An 18,407-nucleotide genomic window follows, 5' to 3' on the forward strand; every position below is an offset into this window, starting at 1 on the left:
CTAAGCTGGGAAGCTATGAGCAAGCCCACACCAGCCCGCCGCCTCTCACCGTGGGCAACTCCAGAGTAGTAGAGAGTCCAGCCACTCTCGAAGAGTAAGATTACAGAGCCCAAGCTATGTGTGGAGGTGAGCCCGACTATATCTAGCCGGTACCTCTCAACCTCCTGCACAAGCTCGGGCTACTTCCCCACCAGCGAGGTGACATTCCATGTCCCCAGGGCTAGTCTCCGTGTCCAGAGATCGGGTCGTCAGGGCCCCTGCCTTCATGAATCATGACTTAACACTGTAAAAGTACACCAAGTCTTTGAATCATGATTTAACACTGTAAAAGTACACCAAGTCTTTCAGTCCTAAACGTTCATACCACACTTCAGTAACTCTATTCCTTTGTACTGTTTGCTGGGGATTCACAGTGGACAGCTGTGGTATAACATAAGGTTTACTTAAACTTTCAGTATCTTATTCATTCAATACAAGCTTTTCAGGAACCTTAGCTAAGACACACAATGTAGAGATTGGTCTGTAATTATTAAGAAATGAAGGATCCCCTTTTTCAACAGTGGAAGAACATAGGCAGATTTCCATATATTAGGAATATCACTGTTGAAAAACGCAAGGTTAAAAATATAAGTCAGAGGTTGTGCTATAAAGTCAGCAGCTATATTGAGAAAATAATGATCAAGCTCATCAGAACCTGCAGATTTGTTAAAATCCAATTGTTTTAAGGTTCTGTTGCTTTCTGAGTGAACTGCTAACAAATTATAGACATCTGAAAAGTGTCAGGGATCCCCAAGCAGACTGAGACAAACTTAACTGTAAAGCTTACAGTATGTGGTTGCGTTTATTTTCTGTAAAACTGAAATATAACTAGCACGCTAAATGTAGTAAAGTACATTAGTTCCACCTAAAATGGAGTGCGGTAGTAAAAAAGTTGCATAAAAATTATATACTCAAAGTAGAAGTATCCCAGAACTGTACATAGAAATTGAGTAAAAATACTTTCTACCACTGCATTCTGAATACTGTAGGTCAACAATAAAAAGTTACATTGTTGGTAAATATAGAGTAAGCATAGGTAAGTATACGTAAAGCGGTATAATAATGCAAGGCCTTTATCACTTTCTGTGGCCTATAAAAGCCCATCGTACTGTATGTTTAGGTTTAATGTGAAAATAAGACACGGTAGTTTTACTCATGGACTACATGGGGATTTACACATGTAAGATTCTTCACTGACAATGCAGTGAAATGTGCATTATGAAACTAGTTTGTAGTGCAGCACAGGACCCTAGCACCCACAGGATAGTATGGGGTGCTAGTGAATTCAAACTTAATGCAGCATGGCTCTTTGAAAACTCTCTCACATCACCATTCAGCGACTAATCTCATTTCCCCACCGCGAAACAATTAACAAACGCACGGTCTTCGCTCCCTCCTGGGAGTAACCACGGTAACTTCTGTGACCTCACAAACACAGGACTGTTCCTGTGGAAGAACAGGCCTTTCTCTCCTAATGTTCATTAATGTTCCCTTTAGTTCAGCCTCGGCTGATGGCAGCACAGTGCGGGGAAACCTTAAAGGCCCAGGCTCAGCGAGAATCACTTGTTGATGTTGTGCCTAATTTGGTCGGCTTGTGTTTGGTTATGTTGAGACTGTGGCTCCAGGAAACTTTTCTACTGTGTAAAAGGTGGATGACATTGACTGTAAGACAGTGTTTTTGTTATGTAAATGTAACGCTCTTGGTGCTCCTCACCTTCCTCTGTTTTTATGAATGAGATCCATAGGTGTTAGATATTTATGTGAGAAGTGGAGCATTAAGACATTGAGCTGAAACAAATCAATTAGATTTCACTCCCCACTTTACTTTTGAGCCACACATGAATGAACAGTATTTTATCTGAAGCAGTTAACATGTTATATTTCATTAGGCACATGGGGCATGGTACAACAGTGAGTCACTGGGGATATTCTAAACACTGTTCTTCATCATTTCAATTTAGATGATTTTTACCGTCTAACGCCAACTCATGTTGGCTGATGAACTGAAACCTGCATTATAAATGTACTACAAAACTCAATTTTCATGCTACAACATTATAAATATTACTCCAATTTACATTTGACAAAAAAACTATTAAAAATTAGTTGTAGACATTACAACCATTAGTAATTTTATTTAATCTTATAAGAAAGATGATCTTAACATAGGTTCTGGATTGTAACATCTACACTATATGAATGTCATGCAACAGCAGATGGTCATATGTCCTGGTCATACTCCAAGAATAGCTGAGACATCTGAGACACTAGTTTAGAGCACAGTGAATGTGTATTTTAGACACAACCCTCCTCCTTGTTTGTGCAGCGTTCCCCAGTGTCTGTGTTCCTAGCTCTGTGTAAGGTATAATATGATTAGTGACCAAAGACAGGTCATAAGACATTGCAAGGATTGAACATGAAGGGAAATTACTTCATAACCATATACTGTAGAGAAGGGGTCCTCAACTACATTTGTCCAAGGGTGAGAATTTTTCTACGCAGACACCGCAAGGTTTAGACTTCCAAAAAAAAGTAAAAAATGTAGGCCTAATTACCATAATGTTATTTTTATTGCCCTGTATCAGTGTGAACTGACAGAGGCCTGCTTAAAGATTAAAATGTTAAATGAGAGCATGTGAAAAAAATGTTAAAAATGTTAAATAAGAACATGAGTTTGCTCCCATTGTTGTATGAAGCTTATCCTAAAACCACTGTGCAAACTATATTGTGCACTGGGGTGGGGGGTGTCTCTCTTTGATCAAGGTGACTGCTGCTGCTGCTGTTGTTGCACTCCAACCGGCACAAAATCCAAATACTACACATTGGTGCACAGGAAAGCAGCTCGCAAGCCTTGGTAAATAATGAATACCCTGCAGGCACCACTGACAACAGGTAAAGTCAGTCTGACCTCACTGTGCACTGCTGTTACTCACGCTTCAGTTACATTTTCCTCAGTCAAGTTTCACAAAGACATACTTTTGCTACTGCCATAGGGATATACATTTTGCCTATATTTGTATTTTATGACAGTTTGATCCAGGCAAAGCAGCTGTAGGTGTAGACAAAGTGGGCGCTGACTGTACGCTGCCACAGACCACAATCTGTTTCTGGCGGATGATCACTTTTGGTGCAGCAGCATAAACACAATGATTACAATATTTTTTAGTTGTTATTATTATTTTAAAAACACCCCCTATGTTTCCCACAGTGGCTAAAACCAATCTTAGGTTACTGCTATTTAGCGCACAACCAGCCAAACACTCACAGCATTGTGAACAACGTCTGTCTGACTCCTGCATCAAGAAGAATTTTAATGTCTTTAGAACCAATGGGTTGATGGGTTACAAATATTTTAGGGTAGTTGAAGAAAAACATTTCTAGATATTCTAAATACCAGAACATACAAATTTCCTCCTCATATTTTTGGATTTCTTTAATATACTGTGGGTCAGATCAAAAGCTTTAGAGGGCCATGTGTGGCTCGTGGGTCAGCAGTTGATGATCCATGTTGCAGCGACTGGATTTGAAGTTTTTTTGAGAAATAAATGTGCTCAATATTTATATCAATTTAAAGAATTCCAATGAACTATAAGTGACCATTACACTGTTTTATGGAAAATACTGTATATCTGACACTAACATAACCCTCTGATTCAATTTTCGTATGCATGGATGTTCTCTTATTCTTTTGAGGATCATCCTTGTTTTGCATAGAACATTTTAGTGTAATGTAAACCATGGTACATCCTTTTTATTTTTTCTGGAAATAATAAGGTCTGTTTCAAAGACATTAATTTAACCATACAAGGAACTGGCTATGACACTTTTTACTGAATGGGAAGGTTTTATTAAAGGGACTACAACCACAGTGTATTTACACTAACAATAGATCACATGACTACTGTATTTGTGTGTGAAAAGAGAGACTCTTATTAACGACCCCAGAGTAAATTATTGCTCTGCACTTCCTCTGTACTACGTGAAGATTTAGAATGTGGTTTTACAGCTGACCCTTTTACTGTCTGATTCACTCTGACTGCCCTGCAACCACAGCAGGCATCAGGCAGCATTACATTCATCAGATTGCTGGGTGAGTAAATACGTAATGATGATAACACATTCACCATAACAGTTTTTTGAGGTTATACTGTAAAATGTCAGTGTAGTTTAGAGCTGTGTCCACCTCTCCCTGTCACCCAAAGTCAGATATTGCAGGTTTAGGTTAAGTTAAGAAACTATTAAGTGGGATAATATACTGTTTCGCTGATGTTCTCTCTTTTTTGTTTGTTTGTTTTTTGTTTTTATGTCGAATAATTGTACCACACGACAACATCCTGGTTCTTAATGTTTTGGATATTAAGATATTTTGAAGCAAAACAAAACAGAGTGAGATTAAGTTTGAAGGTGGAAGGATGGAAGGATTACAGCAAAAACTAGGGAGTATGAGAGAGTGAGAAGGGTGGAAATGAAGGATGATGCAAGGTGCAGGGTGAGAAGGAGGTAGACAGCCAGAGAAACAAAAGTATAGATGAGGTTCAGGGGTGTAAAAATAGCAGGTAACCTACAGCCACACACACTCACTCCACACAGCCTGCTGGACAGAACAGAGCCCTAATTGTCCTTGAGGAAGCTAATTTAACACTGGTGTCAGAAGTAATGGCTTCCTCTGCCAAACAGCGGCGCTCCTTTATCACCCTCCTTCACTCTCCCTGTGCCTCTGTTTGTCAACCTATTTTTTCTCAATCCTTCACCATCTGCATGCATTACAGCTTCTCCCAATTTTCTATATTCCCAAACAATCATCTCAATGGACAACAGCTTGAGAAACTATTAAAAAAGAAGAGCAACATCAAATCAGGCTTACTCTTGTGCTTAAACAAAGCATTCTTCTGCTCTGGAAGCATTGCCTGGAAGTGCCAGGAGTTTTATTTACTATAGAAATATAATATCAACCCACCTTAAAATAATCTTTCCTAAATGCATTGATATCATATGAAAAATAACTGGTAATTAGTACAGTTTATCAAAAAGTTAACATTTCATGCTTTAAGTCTTCATATATTACAGGCTATCATCCAAGTTTGATGGCATGGTACTGTGCGTTCATAACACTATTCTCACCACAAGGAGCAACAGACTGGCTCATCTGGATCTACAGTTACAGATTCAGTCAAGTTTCCTTGTTATCACACCCACAGCGCATCACCTCATGGACTATTGCCATGAGTGTAAATCAAATGTTTCTACAAAATGGTAAATGGACTGTATTTATATAGCGCTTTTTTCCAAAGCGCTTTACAGGGAGGTCATACCACCATTCACCCATTCACGCACACATTCACACACCGATGACGACAGCTGCCACACAACGGCGCTAATCAAGCCACCGGGAGCAATTCGGGGTTCAGTGTCTTGCTCAGGGACACTTAGGCATGCGGGGAGACCGGGAGTCGAACCACCAACTTGCTGGTCAGCGAGACGACTGCCCTACCTCTTGAGCCACAGCCATCCCAGCTGTTTCATTTTGTTTTTTCCCATGGACCTGTACCACATGAATGAAGTAGGACCTTTTTGATTTTCCAATAACGGTGTGGACTCATGCACCTCGAAATGCCATTTCATATATTGAGAATTATATGTGATTAAAAATGTTTATTTACCCCATGATAGCTGGCATCTCTCCTTTCTTAATTTCTAATTAATCTCTTTTGTTTGTTTGCATTAAGCTATTGATTAGTTCATTTTTTATGCTTTAAATGCTTTAAACAAGTTTTTTAACAAGGTTTATCCACATACTATTTCCATGTAGGTATTTATTCATCCATCCATCCATGTATCTGTCTATGTATGTATCTATCTACAAGTTCTCACAAGAAGGATGTGATCAAAGAGAAGATTCATTTTGAAAGTTTAAAAGATTATATATAAAGGGGACGTTATTATAAAATAGGCAGGGAGATCACAGTGAAGTGATGTGTTCAGTGAGTGCCTGTGTTTAACATTAACATTAATTTGTACTAATGTGTACTAATATAAAGTTTCTTAAAGGTGCCCTTTGGAGTTTTCTTGGAAAACAATTAAAAGTTATGTTAATATTTAGTGTTTCCCACCAGCGCTGCTATGCATTTCTCTCCATATAGAACATCAGCATCCATGATTATTATTATTGCAGATTTTAAATTCTGCATTGTTTACATACTTGTTTCCTACTGTAGCTTGTAGTGCTCTTCTTCACCTTTGCTGGCACATTGTTACACTTATTTGCTTTTAGCACAAACAGTTGTCAGTCCAACTGACAGTAGAAAAATGTGAAACTGGCAGCAGGCGTGAGCATCGTGTTGCCTGTGTTCTCATACTCATGACAAGGATCAACTCGTAAAAACTCTATAGCGGCACCAGTAGTCAAAAATGAATGGGTACTTTTAAATCCGGCCATACAGTATCATAAATGACAATATTTTGCTGGCTATAATTATTGGTAATTTTTTTAAAACTTGAACTATGAACTGAATCTGCATTACTGTCACTTAGTCCAGTTTGTGGTGGAGAAACAACCTTGCAAATTGTAGTTTTGATGTTGTGTGATGTTGACAGTAACCTGAAATTTATTTCCCTTTTCCTTTCTGGTAATATATAAAGTAATACATTTGCATTTTGCCACTGAAATAGGTTTATCCACATACTATTTCCATGTAGGTATTTATTCATCCATCCATCCATGTATCTGTCTATGTATGTGTCTATCTAGCCGCTCTGATTCGTTCTCTCTTTCTCACTCAAACTCCTCAGCTATCTCGATTTGCGTTGTCATGACTCCCCGTCCATTGACATTTTCTGGTCCACTGTTGCCTAGCGACCTGAGCCGTCTGTCTTTTCCAGACAAGGTCAAGGAGTCTGTACTGTATGTGTGCGTGTACCTGTCTATATGAATTATATATTAATGCACCACCTCTGTTAGCCTCAAATCCAGTTATTTCAACTTCTCCAAGTTCTCAAAGCTCATTATTTACCTGATCATGTCAATCTTGCCTCCCCATTGAGCCATAATGCCACTGCCACTAAGGTGAGCTGGATTACCACCTAGGTGGCAAGTATCTTTCTTTCTGTATGGAATAGCCAAACAAGTAGTTGCTTAAATGATGAAAATTGTTAAAACAAACAACAAAAAGAATGGATCCTCTATCACATTACAGTAACATTAACACCACCCGTCCCCCTGGCAACAGGTGGGGTTGAGGCAGGGGTAAAAGTTCATTCCCAGGAGTCTTGCCTCTTTAAGCCTTCAAGCTTTACTTTGGTACCTTCAGCCTTTCATAGATACACTGACTACACTGCCAGCAGTTTGAGACAGCAGATCAAATCATCATTATGCTACCTTTAGCTTCCAGGTTCAAGAAATACAGTGTCCATGATATGAAGCATCCCACAAAGCCCTGTCAGTACCACAAGGGGTTTCTGGATGTGTGCTACCAGCAGCATGAATGTAATAGCAGCCACAGGATAGTAGTAGCTTCTGCAACCTTGACATGTTTACCAGCTATAGCATATGAAACTACACATTTCCCCCATTTTTAATAGCTGCAGTGGGATGTTTGATGTTTACAAGTGGTGTTTTACACATATCAGTCTTTTGAAGGTTTTTACTCATTTACCAGTAAAGGATACATACAGTGGGTCCAAGCCTACCTGAGGATCCGAGAGACGTGAAATGTCTGGGTAGAGGTAGAACTTGATGCCATCATATGCTCCTGGCAGCGTCACTCCTCTGATCAGCAGGATCAACAACATGAAGTAAGGAAAGGTAGCTGTCACATACACAACCTGCAGGTACAAATATGAGTTTAGGAATTCATTTAGATACAGATTACACACTGAGTCACTGCCAGAATTTGCAGCAGTTGCTACCTGATATGATGCAGACAAAAAACTAAGTCAAAATGAAGTGGTGAAAAGCAAAAAACCCTACCAAAAAAAAGTCAAAACTTAATAATGTCGAGCTTTAACCAACATGGCCACCTCCTCATTACCTCATTTTTAAACTGCTTCGGGAAGACACTGATTTAACTGGACTGAAAGAATCCCAAGCAGAAAATAGGTTGTGGTTTTGTGCCATCTTTACAGTTCCATAATAACATATGACTGTTAAGATCCAAAGGTACGAGGTAATCATGGGTATGGCAGTAATCTAACAACACATATTCTGTTAGAACAGAAAGGAGAGTGGATACATGATGAAGAACTAGGTTAGACATAGGACTGCAGCTAATATTTTTGTTGTCCCACACGAACACACAGTGTGCTTTAATGTAAGAGCTACAGTGAAGCAATATTCAGTGTTGACAGTTGACTGTTTTTGACAGTTAATTGCTGTATGTAATTATATACTGATGGGAGTCAGAAGTGGATTTTTACAATTCATATAATATGATACAAAACTCCACAAATAGTAAGTTAGAGTAACAGAGCAAAAAGGATTTCAAATATGGCTGTAGATATATACTGTGTTTATGTGTTGCATCATGATATAAAAAGTGTGATTATTAGAAAACACAAGGCACACATGCAACCTTTCAGAGGCATTCTTAAAAATGTGTTGTTTTGTTTTTTTTGTTGGTGTTTTTAGCCAAACATTGCTAATACATACAATATGTGTACAGCAGTGTTTGACATGTCATACCCCAAGCTTACAGCACCACAGCCTGGAACCCAGGGTCAGGCAATAAATTGGAGTATCAGGCACAGTACCAGAGTCAACTTCACTAAGGTAAACACCACACATAGCATCTGTACAGTAGCTAATGCTTCCTATCCATCAAATCAACACTCCCTCTTTTATTAAACTTTGCAAATTTTGCAGAATTGTGCTCAACATCTCAAGACTCTTAGAAACCCCTTGAACAAAGACTCTGGGCTCTTGGAAGGCGGAGGCAGGCAACATACATCCCCTGGCTTGCTGGCATCCAATCAAAATCCAATTGAGGACAGAACAGGACATAACAGAGCCAGGCCAGGGGACTGAAAAGAAAAGAAGGCTCCTCTGGCCCCGGCTCTTAAACAGGAGAAGCCCAGAGGAGTGATGCTGGCAGTGTGGGAAAATGTGCTTCTCTTTGAAGCATGCACAGAAGTGCATCACACACATGCACGCACTCACACGCACACGCACAACTTCATTCACAACATAAAAATGGGTGGTCACATGCTATAGACACAAATAAAATGGACCATTCACACGTGCAAGCCTAAAGATGCAATATTGCATGCAAGCACACACCATACGTGCAGTACTGTGTTACTATGAAATCAATGCAGCTTAATCAAACTCCAGAGAAGTTCGGTCATTGTTAGAGCATGGGGAGGAAACAAAATGTAATTTAAAATGTTACTTATACCTTTCTGTGTTCTCAGTCATTCAGAAATTGAAAACATTTTGCTATTCAAAACAACTAATCATAAAATCTGGAATCAAAATAACGCTATAGAAATAAAGGGAATCATATCCAAGGTAGTATCTCAACAGTAAGAATCCATGAGATTTAGTGAGAGTGTCCAAAGTGTGGAAAAACCTGCCTCCTGCTCAACAGTTCCCTCTTTTAATTTTGTCAGAGAAAATGACTACACATCCTAAACCTTCTCTGCCTCTTTCTTTCCATCTCTCTGGAGATGAAAAGGACAATATTCAGTCTCTCCATGAACTTCTGATGCTCCACATGCTTCTTCCAGCTCACCCTGGGTAAACATTTAAGCCACCACAAATTTACTGGTCAAACTTACCCCTGCCTCGATAAATCTAATAGCAGGGCTTAAATGTGAGAATGGCTAGCGAGTACGGCCAACAAAAGCAAACAGCTTAGTAGAGTTGGAACTGAATGGGCTGTAGGGTCTGGGGAGAAGAAAGCACCTCTCTCTCGCAATGAGCAGGCTGTGGTTAATTTCTTATAGCGGGAGAGACAGAGAGAGAGGCAGCAGAGGCAGAGGCTGAGGATATACTCTGCATGCTCCTCATGAACGCTCTCCTTTCCCTCACTGAATACAGGAATCAATCTTGGACTGGCTGCTAAAGCCCGGCCATGAAGAAGCATTCCCCTTCTTACTTCACATCCAGACAAAAGACACTTCAGGGAGATATAGGCATTGCCGCCTAGTTGTTTTCCCCCCTGTGATGTAGAATGTGAACCCATTAATTTTTCCTCACACACCTCTTGTCTTTTCTCTTTACTCTCTTTCTTTCCTCATCTCTATCTCTCAACTCATTCTGGCCCATTGAACCTGAGGAGTTTCTTAAGGGCTACTGAGCGCCTGAAGCAAGGTGCAGAGCCCTTACTTTGTCCTCAAGACTGCTAGAAGAGACTCAAAGACGAAATTAAAATGGAAAGGGTGATTTGAGGAAAGGTAGAAGTGGGAGGTGCAGACACTCTTTTAGTCCTCCACTTGCAGGGGGGAATGCAAGTGGCTTGAGTTGTTTTGATGACAAGAAAGAAAAAGTGCTTTAGCTTGTGGCTGTTTCCATGTGTAAAATTAAAACTGCTCCAGTGAATAAAAACTGAGAGCGGCAGTAAAATAGCATGAAAACACATTCATGTATAAATATGAAACAAAAGCTGGACAGAGAGATAACAGCACACATTACACCCATTACGTGAAATCACCAGGTGATACTCACTCATATGTCTGTATTTCAGTAGAAACAGTTCAACCACACAGACCCAACCATACACACACAGTCACAATAGTGAACCTGTTCTGTCTTACCTTGCCAGTTGACTTGGGTCCCTTCCAGATGCAGAAGTAGCAGATGAACCAGGCCAGGGCCAGACACATGGCCAGCTCCCAGCGCATTCCCCCCATATGCTCAATACCATCTGATATCTTCAGTACTCTGCGTCTGTTTTGGTACAGAAAACACATGTTTACTGATTTGCATTTGATTTTAAGGCATTTAGTTCAGCCACAGGGATTTGGGCTAATATATGACAAAGTACAAGCTACTGAAGATGTTTTCTGAAAAATTTAAAGCAGTATTGCTTCATGGAACACTGAGCAGGATTACAGGACAATCGTATTCACTCTCTGGGATTCATGCTACAGCCACCTTTCCCCTCCATTCATGTGGGCTCGGTGCTCACCTGAACACTGGTAGTTGAAGATGCAACTTCAGGTTAAGATTGTAAATATGCAAGTAGCAATTGTGGAATTAATTCTATGAGGAACAATGCAAAGTGATTCACTTTCCACGTCTTATTTGATCATGTAGAGAGAGCAAAGTGCAACAACAAGGCCTTCTCCCTTCTACTGTCTCCTCTGCTTTCAATGTGAGAAGCCTCCCATAGTTGGTAAAACTGCAAAAAAAACACATCATCCTCACTCTACTGACTATAAGCTCTTACCAAATGTAGTCAGTGAGCTATGGGATCATATCCAACAAAAAGAAGGTGTCCTAAATGGGAGGACACCTTCACTGACGTACTCCTGATGACATGGTGACAATCCTGCACGACAAAGACAGTAACCAGCATTGCAGCTCTACCTGCAGATACCATTTGCTTCAGATCCGACACTTTGAGCTGCTACTGAAAGCCAAGGATGTCCTGGTGCGACAACACAGTGGCCTACATCAACAGGCGGGGAGGTGTCCGCTCTGGTTCACTAAGGTAGCCATGAAGAACTAGTTCAAATTTGTCATGTTGAGCCTTCAGCCCATAAAAGCTCCATGTTTAAATGATGGTCAAAGTACAACGTTCAGGAGTGGCCCACCATTAGACAAGTCACCTAAGCAGTGTGAGCCACATTAAAGCGCAGTTCAGCAGAATTCCATGAATCATTATGTCAGTTCGCCATGGCCAGTTTTTACTCTGCTGCACCTCCTAATTAGGTGGAAACTAAACTGAAGTAGCTGTCAGACATTTTGGTGGCCCCCAAGAGCACAATATCATCAGGTAAACAGACATACACCAGCTGAGAACACCTTGGCCAACTATATTCCTCTGCAGAGAAATCACACCGTCTGATTATAAGTTGCTGACATTGTGAATTTTCAATAGTTATTCAGTGTAATAGGTGTAACAGCATGAATGCAATATGCAGGGCACGTTATCAGCAATGACATCATAGCTTGTCAGTGGTGGTGAATCAACAGCATGTTTCCTGTTGAAGTATAGCCCAGCAGCAGCATTCATAGAGGATGAGAAGCGAGAGTTGGACCCACAGAGCTGCCAAATCTTTGCCACCGAGTTCACCCCTGGAGCTCCTGACCAGCTATTGATCATCATGACATGTTCTTGGTGGCTGGCCATAGCCTAACTCCAACACAGCCTCCCTGTCCCTCCCTGGCCAGCTGAGAGGGCAAGATGTGAACACTAATGTGTGTAAATATACTTGTGCGTGTACTGAAGTGTGTGCCAGTTGGTTTTATATGGGCTCAAAGAGCCACATATGTTTTGTGTGAAACTGTATTTCATGTGCTAATTATTTCTTGAGTTGTTGAAGTCACCAAAGGCATGCATTTTTCCACATATCTTGTACTATATTTTGTCTACTTGTAGTGCAGCAGTACTCTAATACTATCAAACATATACACTAAGATATCTATTTTGAAGTCTAAACCTACACAAAAATCCACATAGATAGATAAATACAGCTTGTTTAACATAACAGCTCCAGTATTTGTTTATACTGTATATGCAGGGGGAAACACAACAGTCTGTCTTGGCACAGATTAAACAAGGTTTTTGTCAATTGCTATTTTTGCCAGCAACATGGTGATTGGCTCTTTGGGCAAGTTTTTCTCTGTGGTTGTGTTTGTGTTGTTAGCTCAAATCTAACTTTCCCACTTAACTTTGATTTAGGTGCAAGAATACAGATAAAAATTTAATGTTAACTGTTGTGTTTGCAACATATTTGAAAAGGTTCATAGTGTAAGTGAGCTGAATATTAGATTTGACCCACCAGTGTAAACATAGCCACTGGCAGTGAGACAGGAAGTGTGGTCAGCATTACACCCTGACAAGGCCTGATCCACTGCCACACACATGGCTCTAGCTGGGAGACAGCTGGCCTACAAAGGGCCTGCTGACACACAAATATGAAAATAGCTGACTAATTATTGGGTGAAAGGTTAAGGGGGGCGGTGGTCTGTGTGGCAGTCTGGAGCTGTCATAGACTCAGCTTTTCAACAGTATGGTAGATAATGACAAAAAAGGAGCACCTGAGATGTTGAAGACTGCTTGATCTGATAGTGCATTTACTCACTGTGTTACAGGGCAAATGACATTTATATGAATAATTTGTACCCACAGGGATAAAAGCCACCATTATTTTGAGTGAACATGAAGATATGTTGAAAAAAGTTTGGAAAAAAAAAAGTACTCACTCCCAGAACTCAATGACTGGAGAGGTTGCGTTGGGGTTTGTGATGTTGGTGGCGTTTTCTCCATAGTAGTCAATGCAGTTCTCTGTAGAAACACAACAACCACATTTTGGGAGTGTACTGCAGATGCAAGTGCAAATATGGCACTAAACATGACCATCTGATTGTGTCTGATTTTTCTAACCTTTCCTTGAGAAACAAAAAAGGATGTACAAGATGATCTGTGGTTGCAAGAAGATTGTCCTGCCTTATCCATTACTCTCTCCACCCACCTGTATTCCAATAGTGCCCACAGCCAGCCCACGGCAGCTCGGTGGTGAAGCAGTTGAAGAGGTAGAAGATTGCCCAGGCTAGGATCACTATATAGTACACATTTAGATGAGCTTCAATCACCTGCGTTGCATAGCCAATACCTGAAGAAACAAAGGGAAGAAATTATGAGTGCATGGCTAGATTTTCAAATGATTGCAACTTTCACAGCTGCAGGGACCAAAGTTAGTGAGACATCTGTAGATGTCGATAGATTACACAGCTAATAAAAACTGGTTAAAAATCAACAACAGCAAAAAACGCAAAATGATGTGTGTGTGTGTGTGAGTTTCATCACCTACCTTGTTTCAGTTAAAAAGAAGTGTTTTAAATTATGAAAATCCTGAGCACAATGTGCTAAAACATAGAGTAAGTGAGTGTGTTTTTACCCTCAAAGAGCGGGCAGACTTTCCTCCAGCAGGTGATGCCTCCTTCACTGGTGAACTGACCCAGGGCGGTCTCCAGGAAAAACACAGGGATACCACAGCACACAAAGAAGATGACATATGGAACGAAGAATGCACCTTTATGGATACAAAAGGAAATACATACGAAACATGAATATCACATAATCTACATTACAATAACAAGCCCAACAGCATACCAGTTCAAAGTGTACCTTAACCCATTTACAAAATTAGCTTTTATAAATGCCTACAGCATGTAGGGCTCAACTGACAAAGTTCAAATGAAAGCATTGACTATTATACCACCCTCACACTAGTGGATAACCTTTTTAGACAATGAGGAGGATCCATACTGTGCAGTCTAATGTTGACCTAATGAGGGAGCCCACCTCTTTTATTGACATGATGTTACATAAAGGATAAATTAATAAAGGGCATCTTGAAACTTGTGTTGCCTTCTCAGTTTTTAAGGAAAGCTTGTAATGGAAATGGACCTCCAGGTTTGGTGCAGTAGAATATAAGAGAGCTTGTCTTACCTCCTTTACTCAGCAATGGGTCTTTTACATTTTAACATTAATATCCTTTTCTACATATTTATCTGATCACAGATAATATTTGCTTATGTGTTTCCAATGTTGCAACATACTGTATGTTCTTAAATGCAGAGTATCAGTATTACCTTCACCTTCCTGCAAGGGAGCTTGTCCTATGCCCACCAGTTTTCTAACACAAAAGCTTCTCCTCCCACCTCCATTCTCTGACAAGCAACTGATTTGTGTCCATCCTACAGGCACACCTATGGAAAATGTCCCTACCTCCTCCATTCTTGTAGCAGAGGTAAGGAAACCTCCAGACATTGCCCAGCCCAATAATCTCTCCAGCCACAGACAGGACAAACTCAATCTTGTTGTTCCATTGGCCCCTCTCATTGTAGTTCTTATTGTCTAAGCTGGAACTGGACCCCTCCGAGTCTCTGCCATCCTCTGGTTTACCGTTTATAACGGGCCCGCTCTTCTCAGCTGTCATGACTCTCCAGCAGCCCGCTGAGAAAGTAAAGGTGAAAAAGATGTTTTTTTCTTTTCAAAGTGACCTCATAACCAGAACTTGAAATGGATTAGCAGCTTTTTTTGTAATCTGAATCTTTTCTGGGGAATATAAATAGGAGCAAACCCAGTTCATGTAAGAGCCCAGTCTTATGTAAAAAGTCAAAGCAGTCTAATTAATTTCCACCGATTATGCAGCTGCATGTCCCTTTAATCAGCCTAAATCAAAATAAAAAAGAATCATGTGAAATTAAGCATAGTGGCACATTAACTATTGATTCTGAATTCTAAAATAGAATAGAATAGAACATTGTGCATGAATGCTCTTCAACCAGAAACAAAAACAAGTTTTCAGTAAAATTTAGACCTAACTAACCACTAAATACTGTGAAAGCTGTACTCATGGCATAAAAAGCACAACTGCCATTGCAGGCATACATGAAAATCGACCAACCCACTCATTATCTTCTTACTATTATGTAAGTTGTAGAGTAGTAAGAAGTTACAATCACATGTCAATCAAACAGGAAAAGTGGCAGAATCTAGCGTGTAGGCACGAAACAAAAATGATCGTGCTACCAGAAATCAAGGACATGTAACTTGAGTCTCTCTACTCACCAGTCTCCTATAGAACAGTTGCAAACCTCCTTTTGGCTCCCGCGATGATGCGCACTAACAATTGCCTTTACAAACCACAGGATGGTTAAGCCTGATCAGGGCGGTGAAAAAGGAGAGAGGGGGCAAAAGAGGAAAGAGAGAACAATCTGGATCCGCGTTGAGTGAAGTGCTTTTGCTGCCTCTCTCTCGTCTATATAAAGGAAGATGCCAGACGTGGCACAGTGACGGTAGATCTAGCACCAGACGATGGATAACCCGCGACTGCGCTCCCACTCTCCAAGCGGTCTGCTCTCAAGCGCCTCTACTTGGATAAAAGCCATGTGGTAACCCTTCTAGCTCTCACATCAGCGTCCCCCCTGTCAGAGATAGCAGGGTGACAAGGGGAGACAGTAAAACAGTAGCAGTGCTGTACGCTGAACCACTGGACTTAGAGATGTTCTAAAAATAAAATTCACATGTTAACTCGCATTAAATGCCTTTAAATCACTCAGTGAAGTGTGGCTAGAACTGTGGGCTTAGTCAAATCAAGTCGAGTAGTAAGCTAGAAGGATATAAAATTAATCAGTTAATATTTTCATAATGAGCTGTGTAACATGAGGACTTCTTGTTTTTCTCTGTCTCAAATGATGTAAACTGAATAACTTTTGATATGGGGGTGTTGATAAATCACCTGTTAGGTGGCAGCCCTTGATAAGCCATGTACTGTACAGTAAAATCAAATACCTGGCATTCCAGTGCATTACTCAAAAATAAAGTCATAAAACTAAAGTTTTTTTGGTTGTTTGTTTAAGTCTCACATACATCATACATCATCTCCATTAATGTATAGTCATAAATTCAGCATGCACCCAGTCAGAGTAATTTCAGAACCAATTATTAAACTTTGCTTCTTCCAATGCTGAAAACATTGCAGCTTTTAGGGGCACATTTCTCAAGTGCCTTACATTTGAATTCACTTTTAAAGCTGCTCTTTTAAGAAAGAAATATGATATAATAAAACCAATATCAAGTCTACGTTACCATGGTAAATATTATATTGAATTTTGTTTATCACATATGTTGGTATCTGCTTATACTGTGTTTTGGCTGATTAAAAAAAAAAAGCATTACAGCAAATTATACATAAATTGACCACCAGAGGGTGTTGACCGATTTACTTTTCAACTGAAAAAATTTTTGCTCACAGTTCTTTATCTATAAAAATTTAAAGCATTCTTACCACAAATATTATTTAAATGTATCAGTTTTGTTAAACTAATATCATACTTCTTGAAACTCTCACAGATTGTTACTTTTATTGACATCGTATTGATCGGGCTGTAGGCAGAATGAACATTTACAGAACACAACTTAGATTAAAGTAATGTCTGTTCTCAGTGGAAGGCTAAACGCTTTCTTTTACCTGAGGTGTTTGTTGGGTCAAGACTTGTGGGAAGTGAAGCCCTGTTCTTCACAGAGGCAGTGACCCTGTTTGATTTATGAATTGATGTCAACAGTTTGTCAGTGCCGTTGCTCCTGGGCCTTTGCTCTCAGCATACCAACTCACACCTCTTTGTCCCCTCTGGAAGTCACCCTGCACCCGAGCATACAATATGAATGGATTTCCTCATTTAAAATCACTGAACACAACAACAAATTGTGAGCAGCTAATGATGAATGATCAGCCCATCATAAAGTCTTAATAACCCATGCTGCTTGGAAAACAGTTGTTTCCTTATGGGTTTAAAAAGGGAGTTTGTATGGTTTATAAGGTTTGCTCATACACAAGTTGATTGCTTGGTTTCCAGGCGTGATAGACTCAGTGCACTAGGAACTCCCCTGACTCTAAAAGCCTGACCTAGTCTCTAAGAATCCCTTCACCCAAGGTCACTTGTCATTAGAAGCTTAAAGGAAGTGCCCTGCATAAAAAGTATGGCCACCCAAAAAGTGGTTGGCAAACATTCACTGTGTTTTCAGGAAAAGTCAAGTCCTTTATTTATGTTTCCCTGTACAACATTATCAGACAGGGACTGTTTGAAGAAAATAAAATAATTTCTTGCCGGTATAGTGCTGCTTCAGAAGACTTTTTCTGCTACTTTGCTCTGTAAGCTTTTCAGAACTATCACAGCCCTTAAAAGTACTGCTTGTAGTCACAGAGAAGGGATTTTGGTGATAGCCACATACACAGAAAATAGCTTCCATTGACAAATCTCCTGCTCAAGTTATGAAGGTCAAGAGTCAGTTATAGGGTACAATATGAAAGAGATTGCTTCCAGAAGTCATATGTCATAAATAGTAAACCTTTCATCCCAGCACTGGATGATTTGTTGTCAAGATGGTAACAGGTCGTTCTCCTCAACCATTATCCTTCTGGCTTACTAACTCCAGAACAGACAGGATGTTTCAAAGTGACTGGCCGCCTCGCTCCTGAGGGACCACAGAACTGTTGTTTCTTTGGTTGTGGGTGTCAGGAGGGATACCAGTCTCACTGCAGTCCAGTTAAGACCATGTAAAAAAAAAAAAAAGACGTGTTGCTAAGATACAGTACCTATCATCAGCTTCTTACAAGATGAAGTGAGCGAGGGCGGGAGAAGAAAAACAAAAAAAGATATTAGATAAGTGGAAATAAAGACCTGTAGGTAGCTAGAA

The 18,407-nt window shown here is 40.1% G+C and overlaps 1 protein-coding gene across 2 annotated transcripts in view; it reads right to left on the reverse strand.

Annotated features, from left to right (window-relative positions):
• The window catches only part of slc6a11b (solute carrier family 6 member 11b), a 27,169-nt gene extending 11,053 nt beyond the window's left edge, over positions 1 to 16,116 (reverse strand). Inside the window, exons 1-7 of one of the 2 annotated variants that reach the window (XM_020605592.1) lie at positions 15,780 to 16,116; positions 14,934 to 15,161; positions 14,101 to 14,235; positions 13,675 to 13,815; positions 13,406 to 13,487; positions 10,789 to 10,921; positions 7,726 to 7,860 (exon numbers count right to left, since the gene is read on the reverse strand). In XM_020605592.1, the coding sequence (XP_020461248.1) occupies positions 7,726 to 7,860; positions 10,789 to 10,921; positions 13,406 to 13,487; positions 13,675 to 13,815; positions 14,101 to 14,235; positions 14,934 to 15,144 (837 nt within the window). In that variant the 5' untranslated portion in view covers positions 15,145 to 15,161; positions 15,780 to 16,116. The other variant, XM_020605667.1, reaches the window with a different exon arrangement.
• Positions 16,117 to 18,407: the final 2,291 nt, after the last annotated feature.

Source organism: Monopterus albus, unplaced genomic scaffold (assembly GCF_001952655.1).
Source record: "Monopterus albus unplaced genomic scaffold, M_albus_1.0 scaffold1.1, whole genome shotgun sequence".
NCBI classification, from domain to species: domain Eukaryota; kingdom Metazoa; phylum Chordata; class Actinopteri; order Synbranchiformes; family Synbranchidae; genus Monopterus; species Monopterus albus.